The sequence below is a fragment of the Myotis myotis genome, unplaced genomic scaffold, assembly GCF_014108235.1.
Source record: "Myotis myotis isolate mMyoMyo1 unplaced genomic scaffold, mMyoMyo1.p scaffold_m19_p_4, whole genome shotgun sequence".
NCBI classification, from domain to species: Eukaryota; Metazoa; Chordata; class Mammalia; order Chiroptera; family Vespertilionidae; genus Myotis; species Myotis myotis.
In genome coordinates, this window is record NW_023416346.1 from 9908407 (window position 1) to 9930117 (window position 21711).

The window sequence follows — 21711 nt, forward strand, 5'->3', positions numbered from 1 at the left end:
CATGCTGCCTCCAAATCTGGGCGGAGGTTCCAGCATTTCTAGGTGCTGGTTATTCTATTTGATGGTTCAAAACACCCAAGGTCTGTGGCACTGGGGTGGCCCTTTGGGTGGGGAGGGTGCTTTCACCATGTGCCCGCATAGGTCACAGAGGCCCTCACCTACCTCAGGCTTCTCTCGGTGTGTGTTTACGGCCTCCACATTCAGGTAGATGGACTCCACTTTGCATCCTCAAAAAGAAAAACCCATCCATAAGCCCCCAATGAAAGAATAAGTCTTTCCTGAGGTGTCATTCCTCAATGTGCCCATCACCACCCACACCCCCAGCTCCATACTGTGTGTAGTTGTGACTTCCCGGTAGGGAGGGAACTTAGACCAGCTTTGTGATGTGTGGGGAAGACACCAGGCCTAAGAGGCCACCAAAGAGACATCCTGCCAGCTCTTCCCTAATCGTCTCAGTGGTCTCTGAGCCTCAGTTGCTCAACTGTCAATGGCGAGAAGAAAAGAGATGATCTCTGGGGCTCCCCCAAGTCTTGGGGTCTGTGGGACAGCAATCTAATCTACATAATAATGATGGAGCTCTGTGGTCCTCCCAGCTCTGTCAGATGGTGAAGTGGTGGAGGAGATCTGGGCCACTGCCTTGAGACCATCAGCCCCAGATAAAGTGTAATTAGAGGAAAATGGTTATGGAACCTTCAAGGTGTGGAGGTCACAGGGAGTTTTGGGGAGGCTGAAGGAGGACAGTGGTATCATGGGGCTGGGGCTGGCAGAGGAGACCCAATGCCTATGGAAGCCCCCTTAGCTCCATCTCTGGGTTGCACTCTACTCTGGGATTCAGTACACCATTTGTCCTGTTCACAGTCCAGAAAGATTTGTCTGTCTCTTCCCTACTCATGGACATTTCACAGCTAACTAATGCCCCAAGAGAGTCTAGCCTTTGAGGCCTTTCTTCAATATGGCCCCAATATACACTTAATTGTTCCCCTGGTCCCCTTTGGAGACTACTCTCCCCGCCCCCGCTGCCCCCCGTGACCCTGCTACAGTTTGGTGTTCTATGCTCAGTGCTCATCTTGCCACCACCAGGCCCACCTCTACCAGGACATCCAACTACCCACACAAGGAACCTCCCCTAGGACTCTACTGGGCAAATGGTAGGCACTGGAGGTATTCTCATGGCCTCTATGTGACTTTCCCCAGATAAAGGTAGGGGCTCTCACCATAAGCCACAGGTGTGAGTTTGAGCACTGTGTGCAGAGGGCACTTGAGATACGGCAGCTCATCTGGAAAGGAGGAGAAAGCAGCCATCAGAGACAGGGTGCTGGGGGGGGGGTTTCCCAGGTCCCCAAGACCTCCAGGCCTGCAGGTTGACAGCACTCTCCCCTGTCCACAGCCCTACCCCATGGTCGGCCTCCCCTGGAGCCCACTCCCCCACAGCCTGCAGGGTGGCCAGGGAGGAAGAGAGCAGAGGGGAGGCAGGTGGGCCCTGGGGAATGCAGCCGGGCCGTGGGTCCCCTGGGATGGTCAGGATGGTCACCCTGGAGGTAGCTCACAGGGCAACCATGACCCCAAGGCAGGCTTCCAACCCCCCACCCCCAGCCCCAGCCCTGGTTCTTCCACAGGCTCCCCGGCCACAGAGGCCCACAATGCATCTCCACAAGGGGTTCCTGAGACCCTGGGATGGGGGTGTGGGTACCTGAGCAGCCTGCACAGCCTTTCCCCCACACAGCCCTGCGTCCTCTGACGCCTCTCACTCTTTTTGGTGGACAAGCATTATTCCCTTGTTTCCAGTTATTGACTATGATGCATAATGTTCTCTCAATATCCACTTATAATTTCTTGTACAGGCCTAGGTTGAATTTATCAGACAGCCCTGAGGAGAGGGGATGATCAGACCCATTGCACAGATGAGGAGAGCGAGGCTCTCAGAGTGAAGACACTTGTCCTAGGGCACACAGCCAGGGAGTGGCAGCCCTGGGCCTAGAACCCAGAACCCTCTGAGAGGTTCAATTGTGTGCTCTGTCCACTGCAGTCGGCTGCCAGTCTTTGAGGGGCTCATAGTATCTTGAGTCGACACCTCCAGATTTCAACACTCTCTGATGACACCCACCTGTCCATCCACCCAGACTGCCCATACCACTCCCCATCTCCTTTCATTAAGCCAGAACCCACCTTCATAGCTTCTCATCCCTAGAGTCCCTCCTACACTTAAAAAATATTTTTTATTGATTTCAAAGAGAAAGGGAGAGGAAGAGATAGAAACTTCAATGATGAGAGAGAATCATTGATCAGCTGCCTCTTGCATGGCCCCCCACTGGGGATGAATCCACCCCTACCGGGATAGAACTGTGACCTCCTGGTTCATAGGTCAACACTCAACCACTGAGCCATGCTGGGCCTCTCTTACACTTTTAAGGGGCGTGCCAATGCCCTCCCAGCCACCTGAAACATCTGTTTTGGCAATTTCCTAGGTGTCTATACTGCTCCTTCTCCTCCTCTTGGTCAGCATCACTGTCGGGCCCTGGGCCCGGCACTTTGGTGCACTATCTCCTTCCATCCTTGCTGATACTCTGTGGGAGTTACTGTTCCTCATGGCAGATGTGAGGGAGCAAACTCAGAATAGGGAACCCACTTGCCGGAGGTCTCTGACCCTGCTCTGCCACCACCTCCACAAGTGGCCTGGCCCTACTTTTTCTCTCTCTGGCTCTGAGAGTTCCCATCTCTTACAGCATAGGATTGGACTAGGTGTGCTCTGAGAGTGCCCTAGCTGTGAGGTCTGCTGGGTCTGCATCCTTAGTCACATCATCTCTCTGGGCCTCAGATTCCTCACCTGAGTAATAGGGGTCGGAGCTTGTGCTCAGCCTGCCTGGCTCAGCTTCCAGGGCAGCTGTGAGCAGCTGGTGTGGCCTGTGCATGAAAGCAGGTAGGAAGTAGGTAAAGTAGTGTGCCAATTGGACATGCATGAGCCGCCCACACATCCCATACATGTGTGAGAGGGGAAGGCTTCTGGAATGCATCTGGGATTAATGTCCTTCCCAACCCCTCTAAGCCCTATGACCTAGGTAGGGCCAGTCATTTGACCTCTCAAAGCCACCATTTCCTCACCTGCACAGTCAGGTTACTGTGCTTGCCTTGCAGTCTCAAAGATAGCACCGAGCAGTAGATGTGTGGATGGTATCAGAAACCTAGTAGCACAGGGACCCCCTCCTCCCCCACCCCTTTTCAGTGAGGAAATTGAGGGAATGATTTGTCCAATGTGAAGTCTCAAGTTCCCCAGGTTCCAAATCTGGATGACTATATATTCCAAGTGCCCTTGATTTTGAAATTAACAACATAGAAATGATACAAATCTGCAAACACTGCCCACTTCAAATATGGCTTTGCACTGTCCTCACGCACCCTCAGTGTCCAGGAGATGCCAATACGTCAGCATCTCAGTCAGAAGTGGACTCTCTCACTTGAAGGTGGCACAATAGTCTCTTGCCAGTCCACTTGCCTGAGTTTGCAACTCAGTATGTGTACTCAGTGTATAAATACTCAACAATGTCTAGACATTTTTTAGAAAAAGAAATAATCATTTAAATGTAAAACAATGGAAACACTATCTTGAGAAAATCACCTCTACAGCAACATAGAAACCTAAAATCAGGATCATGAGGTCAGGGAAGGTCCATTACTACCCGCAGACAGCGTGCTTCAGAGAAATACTAGCTTAGCTTTTCCAGATCAAGGCAAACTGTTAAGGCCGGCTTTGAAGATGTTAGCTGAGAATGGTAGTAATACTAATAATAGTAGCTAAGACTTATGTAGCCCATGCTATGTGTCATGAACTATTTTAAGCTCTTTACACATTTTGATTTATTTAAACTTCATCATTTTCTTTCCCATTTTAAAGATGAGGAAACCGAGGCCAGGTTAAAGTAATTTGCCAAAGCTAGTGTGTGACAGAGCAAGAACTTGAACTCAGGCATCTTTGTTCTAGACCAGTGATGGCGAACCTTTTGAGCTCGGCGTGTCAGCATTTTGAAAAAGCCTAACTTAACTCTGGTGCCATGTCACATATAGAAATTTTTTGATATTTGCAACCATAGTAAAACAAAGACTTATATTTTTGATACTTATTTTATATATTTAAATGCCATTTAACAAAGAAAAATCAACCAAAAAAATGAGCTCGCGTGTCATAGGTTCGCCATCACTGTTCTAGACACCGTGCTCTTAACTACGAAGATATAAACCACCAATTGCTAGTGTCAGGGTCTCAAATGACATCCAGCTCCCCATGCCAGGAACAGAGAGGACAGTGGTACCTGAGCTCTTATCCAGGAAGTAGGCCAGGAGGCACCTCATGACAGCCTGGTGGCAGATCACCAGTACATTTTCCTGCCGTTCTAGCTCCATTATAACCGGCTCCAGCCGCTGAACCAGATCCTCATAGGACTAAAAAGAAGAAAATACTTCGATTAAGAAAGGGAGATGAGGCACATTTGCCCAGAGGAGAGGAACTCTAGACTAGACATCAGGAAAACCTGGATGTGGTGTCAGTTCAGCTGTTGACCAAGCAGTACGACCTTAGGCAACTCACTTCCTTCTTAAGTTCTTGGTTTCTCATCTGTTAAATGGGGAGCAATCAATATATCCAACTAGATATCAATAACAATAATAAAACTTCTTGCTACAAAAAATTCCTAGAAAAGCTAGATAAAATAAATGTCTGCACTGCTGACTTTTCAAGAAAATTAAGGAAACATTATAAAGATAGGGTTCCAAAACGAAGAAAACCTTGGTAAACAAGGGTGCTAAGTGGATGTGGAAGCAACAACTACCATGGGGGCATCTATAATCATATTTTCCAAGAGGCTTGAGTTTTTATTTTTATTTTATTATTATTGTTTAAATATATTTTGTATTGAATTCAGAGAGGAAGAGAGAGGGAGAGATAGAAACATCAATGATGAGAGAGAATATGGATTGGCTGCCTCCTGCACGCCCCCTACTGGGGATCGAGCCCATAACCTGGACATGTGCCCTGACCCAGAATGGAACTGTGACCTCATGGTTCATAGATTGATGCTCAACCACTGAGCCACACTGGCTGGGTGAGGCTTGAATTTTTAAAACCTTATAGAGACATGAGACAAGGCCTTAGGTATATACAAAGTAGAGAGTTGGGACTGAATTTCTCCAATAAACCTGAGACCCTCAAAGGGCTACATCCTCAATAAAAGTGTAAACTAGAAAAAAAGTATATATAGGCAAAGGGTAACAATAAGAACTTATATCTGTCTCTGTTTGACTCTGAGTATAAAAATTTAGAAAATGTCTCCTATAAGAATGTACAACCACAAGTCTACCCTCAAGTGGGTTTTTGGTTCAGAATTACACTATTCATGTGTTTTAGAAAATTCTAAGCTGAGAGTTTAATAAAAAGTGATTCAAGTTGTTAGCTTCTTGGAGTGTCTGGAAGAAGCAAATAGACATTTTCTCTGGATTCTCTCAACTCAGACCACGTGGGAATCCCACAGATAAATTTTTGCCAAACTGAAGCTCACAATACACAAAGAAAAATAAACTATTATGAGTGAAAATAAACAGAAAAAACAAACAAGGTGAGAACTTGAAAAACTCAAGATAAATAATCCAAAATATAAAATGAATATGTTTAAAAATTTTTAAAAATTAAAAGATGGAGAAAAAATCTAAGAAAAAGATGCTACCAAATACATGATGTAGATTTGAAACAGAACTAAATAGAATTCTAGAAACAAAATATATACACATATATTACTTAACATTTAAAACTCAATTGTTGGAGTAAACAGAAATTTAGATACAACGGAAGAAATAGGAATTTGGAAGACAGAGCTGAAGAAATTATTTCAACTGCAGCAAAGAGATAAAAAATAAGAAAAATAGTTAGGAGACCTAAAGAATAGAGACAGGACTAACACATGTCTAATTGTGTTTCCAGAAGGAGATAATAGAGAGCATGTGAGAGAAGAATAATTAAAGATATAATGCCAATTCTCAGGTACAGGAGTCCAACTCAAGCAAGATAAATGAAAAGAAATGAATATTTAGATATATCAGAGTAGAACTTAAAAGCAAAAAAAGATACAAAGACCCTAAAAACAGGCAGAGAGAAAAGAAATACCAATTAGACTGATAGGAGACTTCTTAGCCATTAGAAGTCAGAAGACAGCGTGGGGGTACTCTCTTCAAAGTGCTGAGAGAAAACAACCATGAACCTAGAGTTTTATACCAAAAGCATCATCTAGGACTGAACCCCACCAAGACATTTTTAGACAAAAATGGTGTTTACTACCAACAGATCCTCCTAAATAAACTTCTAAAGGAAAATGGAAATTGAACCCAGAGGGAAAACTTGAGATGCAAGGAGAAAAATTGATAAAAGGAATTGGTAAACATGTGATTAAATATAAACAAACACTGACTGTATACAATAACATGTTTAATAATAACAATAAGAATTCATTTGAAGATTATGACACAAGGTTGCACTAAAATACAAAACAGTAATGAACATGTAAGTTGGGAGAGGGAATGACCAGAGTTAAAATTCTTATCTTAATTTAGGGGAAAGGTAGATTTTAGATTTTGTTAGTCATGCATATTAAAATGTTGAGCAACCTCTAAAAGAACAGAAACAGATTATATAACTCAAATGTAGATCTAAAAACTCTATCAACTCTAAAGAAGGGAGGAAAAGAGAAAAAAATAAAGCATAGAGAGCTCCAAACAAGAGACCAGAAATAAGCTGAAACAAATTAGTGATTACAATAAAAGTAAATGTACCAAACCTACCATTCAAAAGACATATATTTGCAATTTGTATTAAAAACAACAAAAGTCAACTATGGACTGTTTGTAATAGACACAAAACAAAAAGACAAAAAGAAGCTCAAAATAATAAGCAGATAAAGATGAACTAGGCAAATACTAACTATAAGAAATCTTAGATAGCTATGCTAATATTAAATAAAATACACTTTTAGGCAAAACCATTTTCAGGAGAAAGGAGGTTTGCTCATTATATAATAATAAAATACACAATTTGCTAAGAAGATATAATTGCTTTAAATTTATATGCCTCTAATGACATAGCTTCAAAATATATAAAGGAAAATGAGAGCAAACTCAGACCAACTTTATAATGTCATTTCTGAGGATGAAGATAAAAAAGTGAAAATGCTTTGTAACACAGGCTATCAATTGTTTTATATTCCCTGATGTTAGCTTTTCTGATAACTATTCCCAGGAATTTGTATCAGAAATGGGGTATGACTAATAAATACTCTAAAATGTAGAACTGGCTAAATGGAGGCGGTGTAGAAAGCAATGAGGATTAACTTCTTATGGGGATAGAGAACTGATGGTCTGGCTTATGTGGTGGCAAAGAAGTAGGTTAAAGTATTAGCCATTGTCCATTTGGACTCCAACCCAAAGAGTATGTTGAAGTAGTTCAAGTGCCTTTAGTGAAAGTATACCAGAGACAAAGTCTAGGTAAGGTGAGTCCTCCTGAAAGCAGAGAGGAAACAGCAGGCAAATATGTAGCTTTTATTTTATTCATTCATTCATTCATTCATTCATTCATTCAATCATCACCAGAGGATATTTTTCCCATTGATTTTTAGAGAGGGTGGAAGCGAGGGATGTACGAAGGGAAAGAGGTGGGGGCAGAGAAAAACATCGATGTGAGAGAGACACATTGATTGGTTGCCTCCCACACAAACCCAACCAGGGTGGGAGATCGAACCTGCAACCCAGGTACATGCCCTTGACTGGAAATCGAACCCCAAGACCCTTTGGTGCATGGGCCAATGCTCTAACCATTGAGAAACACTGGCCAGGGCAAACGTATAGCTTTTATTTATTTATTTATTTATTTATTTATAAATTTTATTGTTTAAGGTATTACAAATAGTAGTACATATATCTCTCTCTTTTTTCCCCCCCCACTGACCTCCGCCCCTCCCCCAGCCTCCTTTTAAAACAGAGGAATTTGTTGCCCATAGCCAAGAATCTGAGTCAGCCGAGGGCCAGATAATCATATGCCTGTGGGGTGGCAGTTGCTGCAATATATGCTTTATTCTGTTTCGAAAGCAATCTAGGAAACTAAGAAACCTCGAGGGTTGGAATGAGGATACTGAGGAGGAGCTCTAGGAATCAGTCCACCCTTCAAAGCTTACCTCTCCCTTGGGATAGCGGTAGCGATATTTATCTTGGTCCCGTAGTGCAAATTCCTCAGGGTAATGTTCCTGGATTTCTTCATAGGTCATCTCCTCACAGACACCCTGAGGAAAAATTATTTGGGGACAAAAGTATTCACATGGTGAAATCCACACAGCCTGGCTGCCTCCTGCACACCCCACACTAGGGATTAAGCCCGAAAACCGGGAAAGTGCCCTGACTGGGAATTGAACTGTGACCCCCGGTTCATAGGTTGATGTTCAACCACTGAGCCATGCCATCCTGGCCTGCTTTTACCATAGTTTTAAGGCCAAATGATTGTAGAACAGTAGCACCTAGGTTTCTGTGAACACAGCTTTAGGTTTGTGCCTGTTGTCTGAGTGTATATGTGTGTGTGTGTGTACGAGGTATGTGGCTGTGCAGATGTGAGAGTGCATGTGTATAGATGTGTTCAGCATGGTGGGTCTCTGGTGTTCCTATATGATTGTCCTAATAGGTTTGTAGGTGTATATTGTACATATGTGTATGTATTTTTATAAATATGTGGGCTTTCCCTGGCCAGTTGCTCAGTGGTTAGAGCATTGGCCCATAGACCAAAGGGTCACGGATTTGATTCCCGGTCAAAGGCACTTATCTCAGTTGCAGGTGCTCCAGCCCCTATAGGGGTGCGTGTGGGAGGCAACCAATCAATGTGTCTCTCTCACATCGATGCTCCTCTCTATTGCTCCTTCTCCTTCCCCCTCCAACACTCCGTAGAAATTAATGAAAAAATATCCTTGGGTGATGATTTAAAAAAAAAAAAATATGTGGGCTTAAGGATTTGTGACTTTGCATGTGTGTGTGCAGCATGCTTATGGTGTGTACCTGTGGTATGTTTAGGGATCTATGCTTTGTGTTTGTATATTTGTCTCATCATATGTAGTGTGCTCATGTGATTGTGTGTGTACAGGGTGTCTGAGCATCTGAGAAAATGCCTCTGTGAATGTTTCTGTGGTCTGTCTTTCCATGTGTACCTCAGTGTGTCTGTGGCATGTATATCTGTGAGTGTGTATGTCCCTGATTATGTTTCTGGTGGATATGTGTGAACATCTGTGTGCCTATACCTGAAGCTTGTGTGAATTTGTGATAATATGCTTGAGGTTGTGTGATATACTGTGTGTGTGCCCATGGTACACTTCTGTGCTCATGTGATGTAGAAATTTGCAAAGACTGCATGTGTGTCTATGGTGATTGTGATTGTGTCTGCATGTATCTCTAGGTGTGTTTGTAAGTGTGTATACGTCTGTGCGTATGGCGTAGCTGTTATTGGTAGATGTGTCTGAGAGAGAACCTGTGTCTGACTAGTGTCCATGAAGTACATGTCTGTGACTGTAAGCATACTGTGGTGAGTGTTTGTGACCGTGTGTGCAAGTTTATGCACGTCCACAGCAGGGTTCTTCCATTTTAGAGCATCTCTCATCCCTCCTGCTCCTACTTCTGCTCCAGGATCTCTGACAGATAAAGAAACAGCTATCCACACACATCTCAGAAGGCAAGCGTTAGTAAATCCCTAACAGTTTCAGAGTGGGCCTACGGGAGATACACTCTCTTTACCCAAAGGAGGAATCGAGAGCTCAGAGACTGTCCCTCGGGAGCATATGAGAACTCTGAGTCCACTTAGAAATCCCCAGAAGTGAGGTGGCTGCTGGTGGGGTGGGGAAGCGATGTTGGTTTTCCATCTGGTTGTGTGGATTCCAAGGATTAGACCTTCCTGTAGGGGAAGCAGCAGGCTCTGGTGTGAGGTTCACCTCTTCCCCAGCCCACAAACAGCTATGCATTGTCCAACTTCTTCAACTGGCCCTATCCATGGGAGAAAGTGCACCCTATAGGACACACAACATCCTTCCAGATTGGCTTTAACTTTCTATTCAGAGGCATTCTGAGAACCTGTTGCCAGTGGAAATGGTCACTGATTCCCTATTGACTTAAGGAAAACTGCCTAGCCTCTCTGAATTTTATTTTCCTCATCTGCAAAACAAGGAGAATTACAATGACCCCACAAGAGTGTTTTGAATATTAGAGGTAATATGTGCAAAAGAGACTAGTACAGGATATACAAGGCACATTTTAAAGACTCAGTAAATGGAACTAATTAACAATATATTATTGATCATGGAAAACAAACCAGAAACGTAGGCATCATTCTAAATTCTTGCTTCTTCCTCATCCACACCCTCGTAACCCATTGCTAGGATTCTACCTCCTAAATTTCTCTCAAATCTATTCCTTTTTCCTCCCTCTTAGCCCCCACTGCTACAACCTTAGCAGCTGCACACACACAATACCCTCTTTGTTTAAGCTGTTCTCTCTGCCTGGCATACCACTCCTGATATTCTCTATCTGGCTCACTATTAACCTTCCAAGTTCACATTGGCATCACTTCCTCCAGGCAGATCCTGGCTGGGCCACCTGTCCTGCCTCGACATCTGTGCACCCACGGTCTAGCCTACCAGAGCCTGTATTACACACACTGCTTTGTATTCCTCTGTCTAACCTGTTGAGCCTGAAAATTCAGTGAAGACAGGAACCAAAATATGTGAAACAGATTTTGCGAAACAAAGTAGGTATCAAATAAATGTTTATATCACATATGTGCAAGAAACAAACCATAACTGAACTCTTTGGATGAAGAGCTGATATATTTTCTTGCATGTATCTTATAGCAAATACATGTGATATGCAGAACGATGCTACATATCCCTTTTTGTAAGTATGGGTATCGCTGTACATCTATCGTTAAGGACATATGTATACACACACACATACTTGTCAGTATTTATAGAGGCATACCTAGTAGGCAAGCAGGTTAACCTACCTACATTCAAGTTATTTGTATCTGTGGTTAAGTTTCTATTTTGGGGTCTAACAATCATAACTTATGTGCCGCTATCTGATATCAGTGTATCTATAGTGCAGGTGAAACAATGGAGAGGAAACAATGCCTTTTCAAAGAACTCATGGGCCCAGATAGTGTGGCTCAATGATTGAGCATTGACCTATGAACCAGGAAGTCATGGTTCAATTCCCAGTCAGGGAACATGCCCGGGTCGTAGGCTCTTTCTGCAGTGTGGGGTGTGCAGGAGGCAGCCAATCAATGATTCTCTCTTATCATTGATGTTTCTCTCTCTCTCTCCCTCTCCCTCCCTCTCTTTCAAAAACAAATAAAAACATTTTAAAAAAGAGCTCATGGGAAAACCTGGCCCAAAGAGAGATTGCCATGTGATAAGAGTCCCATAAAATATTCCTCAAGTTCTTCTTCGTTCCATCTCCAGTGCCACTACTCTGGTCCATCACACCCTCACCTCTTCCTGGACTAATGCAGTCACCTCCATACCAGTTTACATGCTCGTTCTGGCCCTCTTCCTACCTAGTCTCCACACGTGGCCAGAACGGTCTTTTTTATTTTATTTTTCAAAAGTGAATCACATTCAAGCCATTCCTCCTTGACTTAGACTACATCAATGGCTTCCCATTTATAGGTCAGCATCCAAATTCCTCAACACGCTATAAAGCCCTATGAGCTACCTTCCTTTCCAACCTTATCTCCCGTATCTCCAGACCTCATAACCATTGCCCCAGCCTCTCTGCTGTTCTAGCCTCCGTTCTCTGAACATGCCATGCTCTATTCTCATCTCTGGGCCTTCACATGAGCTGTTCCTTGCCACTGAAATTAAATTTATTCCCTCACTCCCAGACCATTTTGCCTGTTTCTTTTCTCATCTCCACCTTCATCTAGGAAGCTTTCCTTGTAAATCTCACACCATCAAGTCTTGTCAGAAGCACCCTCAGCCTCCATAGTCCCTTGTACTTCCCCTCTCACAATCCTTTGTCACATGAGATGCAGTGTCTTATTTACTGTCTGCATATGGGCACCATGAGTTCAGAGAACTTGTCTGTTCTGGCCTTCACCGATCCTCAACACACAGAATAGTGTCTGGCATATGACTGGTTGTCAAGAAATGTTTGTTGAATTAATTAGGTTACCATAGGAGACAGCAGAGACAACCCAGGGTATAAGCTGAGAGTGAAGCCCCACCATCCACCAGGAAATCCATTCCCCTACGTCTCACCGCATCAATCTCATTCAGGGCCTTCCACTGCTCATAGGGGACGCCCAGGGCCTCAGCAGTCTGGATAGTCCTCTTCATGTGGCTGGTCCACACTTTCAGGGAGCTGATGTCCTGGGACTGAATGAAGTTGGCCAGGGCATAAGCATACTGGAAAGTAGTGGGTACAGATGAGGAGAGGAGGGGAGAGAGAGATGAAAGAAGACAGGGTAGCCATGAGAACAAGCGCAGATCTATCACAAATGGTAGAATGATGATGAACAAGCAAGAATACAGTTTAAATGTTTCTAATTTATAAAAAGCCATATACTTTCCCATGTGACTACGGATCAAGGGAATAGAATAGAATAGAATAGAATAGAATAGAATAGAATAGAATAGAATAGAATAGAATAGAATAGAATATGTGCATTTATGTGTGTGTGTCTGTTTGTTGTTGCTTGTTCACTGAACGCCCCCCCCCCCCCGTCAGTTATTCATTCGTTCAAACAGTCCACCTCTAACATTTGTGGAGACTGGGACAAGAGTGCATAGGGTGGCTCTCCACCCACAGTCCACCTCCCTTCTCTTCCTGCCTCCATCCTGCACTCATAGATGCCTTGAGTTCAGGTTTATGGATAATCCAGTCACATGACCAAGTTCTGCCCACATCATATCCTCACAGATCCCCCTGATCCACAAACAGTGACCCTTTGGCCACACCTTGACCTAGGGGTGAACACTCCTGTGATATGGTCTGCTTTTAGGTGGACAGACTCTGTGATAGGGCCACACAGGCACTGGAAACAGACACCAGACCACAGGGCAGTGATTTCTTGGGTTCTGGGTACTCAGAGTGTGGTCTAGATGTGGTGGAGTGGGATTTGGGGAATATTTCTCTTTGAGTCTTTGAATTCTTATTGCTTTAGTAGGGGTGCTGGTACCCAGGTTCTAACCACATTCAAACATGTGCTGAGTAAGTGTGGACCTGAACTGAATATCAGGGTGTCCTGTTCTCAAGACACAGCCAGTCCAAGGAGGGAAACGGTGACAGCACTGAGAGAAACCACGAAGGGCGGCCAGTGGGAGCCCCGAGGAGCCAGTGGCTCACTCTCCTCTGCATCTAGGCACGTTATTCTGTGTACAGATGTGTGTGAGGAACATGGGCACAAACGCATAGACACAGGCACACGTTTACACTTACGAATATGGGCACTGGGTGCACACATTCTAAGGGCGGGTTCTGAGTCAGCAGCAGTCAGTGTGCTCTGGTGGAAGGAGCCCTTGACTGGGGGGTGGGGGGAGGGTGGGTAGGTGATGGGGTTAAACTGCTGCAGCTCCCTTACACAGGCTCCCTGTGCCCTGGGGCGTCCCTGCCCTCTCTGGCCTGGGATCTCCTGCTGTGAGATGTGAACAGCATTCGCTCACCCAGCCTGGTCTCTGCAGTGGAGATTAGTTCGTGGATGGGGAGCGCCCAGAGCACTCCCTGGCACACGGTAGGTGAGCTACTGTAATGGATGTGGTGACAGTCCCTGGGAAAGTGCGTGGTGCACTGTGCCCACGCGTGAAGGTGGGGGCCAGGCGGGTGTGTGTCCATGCTCACATGTGTGTGGAGATGGCCATGTGTCCAAGCTGGGTGCTGAGCTAGGTGGGCAAGGACGTGGCCAGCCCTACCCAAGACAACCCTGCAGGTGGTGCCATGAGGTGGGGGTGATGCCTCGGGTGGCCTTTGACTCTGCTCTTGAGGGGAGTCCCTCTTGAGGGGAGGCTGCCAGTGTGAAGGCCACGGAAAGGGAGCCACGAGAATAGTTGCAGTCCCTTGCTTGTGACAATGCCACCTCTGCAGTGGGGCTGCTGAGGGAAGCCAGGAAGGCCTGGTTTTCAGTCCTGGCTCCCGCTGTGTCTGACCTGGGGCTGCTCTCTGCTCCTGTCTGGGACTCAGCTTCTTTATCCATAAACTGGTGATGGTAATGCCCACCCTACAGAGCTGCTGAGAAGATTAAATGAGGCCACAAGTGTCCAATGAAAGAGGGTGTTTCCTCCCTGCACACCCATATCCCATTTGTCCCATCCCCAAGCGATTCCCCCAGCAGGAACCTGTGCTAACAAGCCTAGGCACAGGGCTGAACACTGGGGAAAATGTGTCCATTTAGTGAGCCAGCACCCATAACGTGCAGGTCACCATGCTTAGCTGGGTAGAAAGGACTCATGCCATAAAGTCAGAGATGGGCCAGTAATGGGAGAGATGGAGCCCAGGGCATGGTAAGCTGTCTGGGGACTGGAGAGGACAGGGAAGGGCTTCCTAGACCAGACCATGGAGCAGCAACTGGACCCTGGAAGGGGGTGTGGGAGGTGGGGCAGGAAAGAAGCAGTAACAGGTGGGAGATAAGTGCTGACAGTGTGATGATCTGCAGTGGGTTGGAGGGGGTATAGCATCAGCCCTGAGTAAGGGAGGAGAAGATGGATTCAAGGGTAGGGCACTTCAGGGTAGCTGTCTGTGCAAGTGGTGGTCATCAGCTGACAGAGGAAGGCAGCCTAAGTGTGGAAACGGCACAAGTACTTTAAGGCATAGAGTTGTGAGGAAGATGAGGGGACCAGTCAGGCAGGGGCCAAGGTGCTTATCATGCTGGGGTTGGAGAAGCAGCCAGATATGAGCAGAACTGGAGTGCCAAGACCTAGTTTCTCAGCCTTGCAGCTCCTGTGGGCACATGGTAGCATTCAAGGATGGTTCAAGACTGAGTGGCTATCAGGGCAGAAGAGTGTGAGTGACCAGAACCTGCTTCTACCCTGTCACTGAGACTCCCAATCCTCAGGACCCAGGTAGTGGCTACTCCACCCACCTGTGGCACCCCCTGGTCCAGATCAGCCAATGCCTCTGGGTACATGGGGCCTTCCCTACCTGCTTGCCCCGAGCTGAGAGGCCAGAGTCACCTCCAATGCGGCCTCTGAGGTTGAGTTCACTCTCACCATGCCGGCATAGGTAGATGGAGCGGGGTGTGACGTGGATGTTCATAAGATAGTATACTGTGCGGCTCTGGATGTGGTCCTGCACTCGGTTCACCATGTAGCGTGTGCCCACGTCGAAGATCTTGATGTAGGACAGGTGGCTGGGCCAGTCCAAGCAAGAGCAAGGGCAGTTCAGGGGCTGATGGTGGAAAGGCTAGTCCCAAGAGAAACCCCAACTACACACCCTGCCTTCAAGCTTCCTCCACAACCCAGCTTTCACCTACCTTTTCTCTAACAAGATGCCATGCCTTTTCTTATTCTAGGTACCTGTTTCAGAAACTTGCTTCCTGGCCACCTTCAGAAGCTTACTGCCTGCTACCATCTCCCTCTGTATTCTTTTCTCAGTCTCAACTTGAGCCAAGTTGTCTTTTCATCTTCACTTATCGCACTCCAGGCATCTGGGGTTCTGTCTTCTGTGGTTCACACTCCTGACATACTTGGGGAGAAGCAGTAATCCTGTGTCTCTGGATACCTCCAACATCTCCCCAGCAGTTCCAAACCTGTCCACTCCCTCACCCTTTCAAATCATGAGCTGAGCTCTGCTTCTCTGTTCTTTGAATCTCTGCTGTGATATATTGTAATTGACACTCTATAGGCAGTTACCAGATTGTGTCTGTGTGTGCTGTGTCTCTGTGTGTATGTATCTTTCCTTACTCAGAAAGTGGAGTGAGTTAGGTTCTTTCCCTATCGGCCAGTCAACAAACATACCCTTGTCTGTTCTAAGCACTGCGCTTGGGAGTTCTTAGGTCAGTTAGGAATATATACTTAGAAATGCATGACCAATGCTCAACACCCATTCCACAAACATACTCTAAGGTGTGCCATGTGCTGGGCATGGGAATACAGATGTGGTTCACAACATCAGTGGGGAACTTGTGGTCCTTGCTTAGAGCCACTTTTCAGTCTCCTCAATTCTTTGTCATGAACTAATAACTATACGCAGATTGATAATCAAATTATTCAACAACCTGTTTGCAGAGGAGCTCTAAATGGGGGACTAGAACCATGGAGCAAGACTTTGAGGCATCGGCTGTGCCAGGCACTAACTCCTAAGTTGTTTTATTATAAGGAGTTCAGGGTGATCCCTGGAAAGAGGTGGGGGAGGCTGGGGCAATGGGGTGACACACTAGCAACCCTGTGTGCACAGTAACAAAACCAAGTGAATGGAAATGGCTGTAGGTAAGGCGGTGAGCGATGGGTTTGGTTTCAGAAAGCCTCTCTGGTTTTCCTAAAGAAGGCTTTTCTATCTGCACCATACTCAGCATGCCCTTTCCTGTCATTCATGTCCAATGGTCCCATAGGGCATTCATATTTGCTGAACATTTTGGGAGCTTCTGGCAGGGAATGCAGACTTCAAAGTGCATGAATCCTCATAACAATCATAGGAAGCAGAGATTATTATCTCTGTTTTATGGGTGAGGAAACTGAAACAGAGAGAAGGAAGTGATTTGCCTAAGGTCAACCTCTCCAAGGACTGTCAGAGCTTAAGGGTAGAAAATATATGATGTAGCATTGTTGTCTGGTTACTGTCTATTCCTGACACTAGATTCTTGGTGGCTCTAGGAGAATTTCCAAATTCCTCAGCTTAGTCTGACATTCTCGGTGCCTTCACACACTGGTCTCATTTGGCCTCGCCTCACTGTTCCAGGCCCATGCTCATAACTTCTGTTTTACTCTAGCCTTTATGCTTTTTCTGGGTGTTTCTCCGTATTCCTCTACTCTTATTCAGATTTAACTAGGCCATTATGAAGTGCTATTCTCTTTGCTTGAAAATGTGTTCCTTGCCTGGTCTCCAAAGTTGAGCCCCTATGCATCCATCCTTCTAGAGCCAGTACATTCACTCTCTCTAGGAAGAATTCTTTGAGCCCAGACATGTGAAGTCACTTAGAAGTGTTTCACACAAAAAAGTATTACCGTAGCTAATACTCTACCCTACCACATATAATTTAAAATAAAAATCACAATCTATATTATAAGGAGGTTCTACCAAATTCTGGTTTTATTTTTACTATTTTGACTACCTTAATGCTGGAAATATAAAATATTTCAAGATCATTTTCTTCTTATTTTTGGTAGCCTCTTCCTTATTGGTGCCCTAAACACATGTATAGTCTACCTAACTGGGTAAACTTGCTCTTCTAGACCTCTTCCTCCAAGATGAGCTGGGTCTTCTCTTCTGTGTTCCTCCAGCTCACTTGTTTGATCATCCCTGCTATTCTGAACAACTGCATACTCATTGTCTTCCCCAAACAAATGGTCAGTGTATCAGAGCAGGAGCAGGGACAGACCTTCGCTCTTTGGGTTCCTAGGGCAGAGCTCAGGGCTGGGCCCCGAGGCATGGACTATAAATGTCTGTTCATGGAAAAATGATTAAAGTCAACCGTGATACTCAAACTGATTCATCAAACACTAACTGAGCACCTGCAGGAATATAGGTTGAAGGCTAGAAGACTAGGGGCTTTCTCAATGCCACTCTCACCTCAGCTCCTCTCCTTCAAATTTCTTTCACCGTAGGCTGCTAGCCCCTATGCTGCCTGTGGAAACTGGAAAAACTTACACTTTCCTCAGGGCAGAAACAGCCCCACTCCAGCACATATGCCTTGTTGAGAAAAGTAAGTATACCCTTGACCTAAATATCCTTGCACAGTGAACAATCTTCACAATTGTACCTAAGGTTCTGCCCCTTGCACTGTGTGTCTAAGCCTCATGTGACACTTTTTATGACTTAGGGATGTGAGAAGGGAAGAACCAGGCTGGAAGTTTGGAGATAAGCGTTTGAGTATATATTCTGCTACTAATTCATTATGTGGCCTCAGATAAGCCTTTGCCCTGCTCTGGGTCTTTCTTTCCCTATCTGAGGAGTGAGGTAGTAACAATGCTCACCTCTTGGGACTTCAGTTAGACAGAGTTAGAAGGATGTTCTTGAAACTTCTTAGGGTAGTATTTAGTTGAAACCTCCTTACCCCTCTCACTTCGATTACAAAGAGTCTGAGTGACTCTGAAAGTCTCTTCTCATCACAACCCATTTTGGAAAAGAGTAGGGCTCTGGGAACAACCTATGTCAAAAACTTTCATCTTCCCTGTACTGACAGCTAACACTTCTCCCATCTTTATCTGGTATTAGGAATAAAAGTTTCAAATTTTTCATGTGTCTTCCAATATTTCAAGGCACTATGGAAGCTACCTGAGAATATAACCCACCTCTCTTGCTCTTATTTACACTCCCTATGTACACCACAGTCTGGAAGGACCAACTACTTATTGATTGAAGAGGTATACATGGGCATTGTAAGAAGAGACATGGCTAGGAGACAGAATATGTGGTTAGAATCCTAGCTTTAATGGTGGGAGCTTGGGCAAGCAGTTTTAGCTCTCTAAGACTCAATTTCTTCTTCTTGAAAAATTATGATCATAAGACCCATTTTAGTGCCCTTTACAGGGGATTCAATGAAACAAGGAAGGTGAATATGTTTGGAATCTGAAATGCCATCCATGAGTAAAGAATACTTTTCAAAAAATAATAGCAACAAAGACAGGAAGAACTATAAATGTCTGTCCATGCCCCCCACCAGAGATCAGGTCCCTGATATGTCCATATTGCTCAGGAAAACACTACTTCAATCCTCTTGTGAACACCTTGCACATCAATGAGTCACCATCTCATTGATAATTAGAACTAGGAGGGTCCTTAAATACAAATCAAGTCCAGCTCCCTGATTTTACAGATAGAGGAGCTGAGTGAGGTCCAGAGAGGGAAGAAATGTCCCTAGGTCCTACAGCATATTGAAACAGGGCTAAGCATTCAGACCTGGACTGTGGAGTTCTGGGCTCTTACCTGTCCAGTTCATCATCCAGGGGTTGGTAGTTGAGCTCATAGCATTCAATTCTTTTTAGAAAGTCTTCCAGAACCTTTTCTCGGTCACAGTCTATATAATCAGGGCTGCCGAGTTTCACTTGCTGGGAGAAGAGAAAAGGACAGAGGGACTGTGGAAGACAGAGACTCTGACAGGGCCCTTGGGAAGGGCCATTAGAGATCATTGAGTAAAACATCCCTCATAATAAAGATGGCAAAATTGGGAGTTGGAGAAAGGGTATTGCTCAAGTTTATAAAATGAGTCAGTGGAAGAAAATCTGGACTGTGCAACTCTTCATTACTTATATCTCTATGTGGCCAAACAAGGTCTGTTGCATTATATTCAGTTCTAGAACGCACTGTTTAAAAAGAACATTTATAAGAGGCCTGGAGATTGTGCCATGAGAAATGGTTGAAGAATAGGAGATATTGGCCAGGGGTCACAATAGCTTACACGTATCGAGTGTTTCCTGGGAGAATATGGTAGGTTTGCTTTAGGGCTGGTATCTCCAATTCTCTCAAAACCTACCTTCTCCACCCATCTCAGTGAATGGCACTATCATCCACTCAGTCAACTGAGCCTAAAATGCAACTGGGAGTCATAGATGTGTCCCTTTCTAACATTCTCCTCCTCTCAGCAGGCACCAAAATCCTCTCCACTATATCTTATAAATATCTCTTCAATTGGCCTGCATTTTCTTTTGCCTGAATGTTCATGATAGCTTTGTGACTGATCACTCTGTCTAAAATCTTGTTACGTCTGCCCAGCTGGTGTGACTCAGTGGTTGAGTGTCGACCTATGAACCAGGAGGTCATGGTTCTATTCCGGGTCAGGGCACATGCTCGGGTTGTGGGTTCAATCCCCAGTAGGGGATGTGCAGGAGGCAGCTGATCAATGATTCTCTCTCATCATTGATGTTTCTATCTCTCTCTCCCTCTCCCTTCCTCTCTGAAATCAATAAAAATATATAAAATAAAATCTTGTTATTTCTGATGCATTTCCCATACTAATAGCCAGAAGGATATTTCTAACATGCACATCTGACCATGGAATTCCCTTGTTTAAGACCTTTCATCATTTCTCATATACTTTAGGACAAAGTATGAAATATTTTGGCGGGTGACTTATGGTTTATCATGATTGGGCCTGAAATGATTTTTTCGTCTTCATCTATTACTCCCCTATTCCTCTGCACACTTTGCTTTAGCCAACCTAAGCAACTTAGAGTTCCCTGGAGATACCATACTTCATACATGATATTCCCTTATTTCCTATTCTTTGCCTGCCAAGTTCCTATGCATTCTTCAAGATGCAGGTCAGCTATTACCTTTATTGAGAAGCCTTCCTGTTGCACCCTACCCCTCCCATGCAAGGTTAGGTCCTCAACACTCTGTGTCCACAGCCTCCTTTATTCCCTCATCTTAGCATTGATAGCACAGAATTATGCCTATAAACTTGTCAGTCTTTCTCACTAGACTGTGAGCACAAGAGCAAGATTCTTCTCTATCCATTTCTAGGTCTCTAATACCCAGAATGGTCCAGCACAGGTGTATGGATTCATTTTCTGTTGAATCAATAAATGGATGAATAGATGGATAAAGAGGAAAGAGAGGGATTGGGCATGTTCTGTGCCTGTAGAGGCAAAAATAGGACCAGTTGAATGGAAATTACAAGGAGGCAGATTTCAGCTTGATTGGACTGCACTTGATGAAGGTGATGAGCTTCTTGTCACTGGAGGTATGAGGAAAAAGTCTAGACATTCACCTGAGATTTCAAGTATCTGATGGAGGGTTGAAGATGACTTCTAAGGTCTCTTTTGTCCCCGAACTCCAGTAATTTGATGAAATGAGGAACAATACAATATTATGGTAAGTGATCTAGCTCTAGACCACATGCCTAGAATCTAAAAGTAGTGATAGCTCTGCTGTGAATCGTGGGGCAGGATAAAGAGCTTTTGAGGCAGATAGCCAAGTCTGAGGTCCAGTCCCAGTTCTATTTCTTTTTGACTGTATAAACCCTTGACAAGTCACTTTTCTTGGAACCTCAGTTTCTTGTTTCCAACACTGAAATGATTCCTAACATGCAGGTTTGTTGTGAAAAATCAATGAGAGTAAAGTTTGGAGCCTGGTGCATATTAATAACTCTATATATGTTGGCTTCATTTAATTTCATAGGAAAGTTGTAGGCCACAGTTGTTATGGAATGCTTCCTGTAGGAATTGGGAAGAGAATCTTGGGGAAGAATACCTCCTTTGATCCTATAGAGGTAATTTTAGGCATGATCCAAACCTGAAGCAAAGTAAGGAGGAAAGGTAACTGGGGCTCCTTACCTTGATGTTTTCTGCAATGATACCAGGGTCATTACAGATGGACTCAATGAAAAACACCTATAAGAGAAACAGAAGAGAAATTTTCAGGAAGGAATTATGTTTGATAGGAGCTTGACCCCTTCTCAATGGCTCTGATTCATCACTGGGGCATCTCTGACAACATAATTTCATTCAGTGGTGCTTTTAAGAAGTCAGATTTTTATGGGGCAGATGGGCTCTAAATTGAATGGCT

General features: G+C 44.7%; 1 protein-coding gene across 2 annotated transcripts in view; it reads right to left on the reverse strand.

Moving 5' to 3' along the window:
• Nucleotides 1–21711, reverse strand: part of PFKFB1 (6-phosphofructo-2-kinase/fructose-2,6-biphosphatase 1) — a 49191-nt gene that overhangs the window by 4275 nt on the left and 23205 nt on the right. For both annotated transcript variants that reach the window (XM_036305788.1, XM_036305787.1), the window contains exons 6-13: nt 21480–21536; nt 19132–19253; nt 15190–15397; nt 12315–12461; nt 8205–8309; nt 4305–4434; nt 1215–1277; nt 163–227 (exon numbers count right to left, since the gene is read on the reverse strand). In XM_036305788.1, the coding sequence (XP_036161681.1) occupies nt 163–227; nt 1215–1277; nt 4305–4434; nt 8205–8309; nt 12315–12461; nt 15190–15397; nt 19132–19253; nt 21480–21536 (897 nt within the window). The remainder of the gene's footprint in view (nt 1–162; nt 228–1214; nt 1278–4304; nt 4435–8204; nt 8310–12314; nt 12462–15189; nt 15398–19131; nt 19254–21479; nt 21537–21711) is intronic.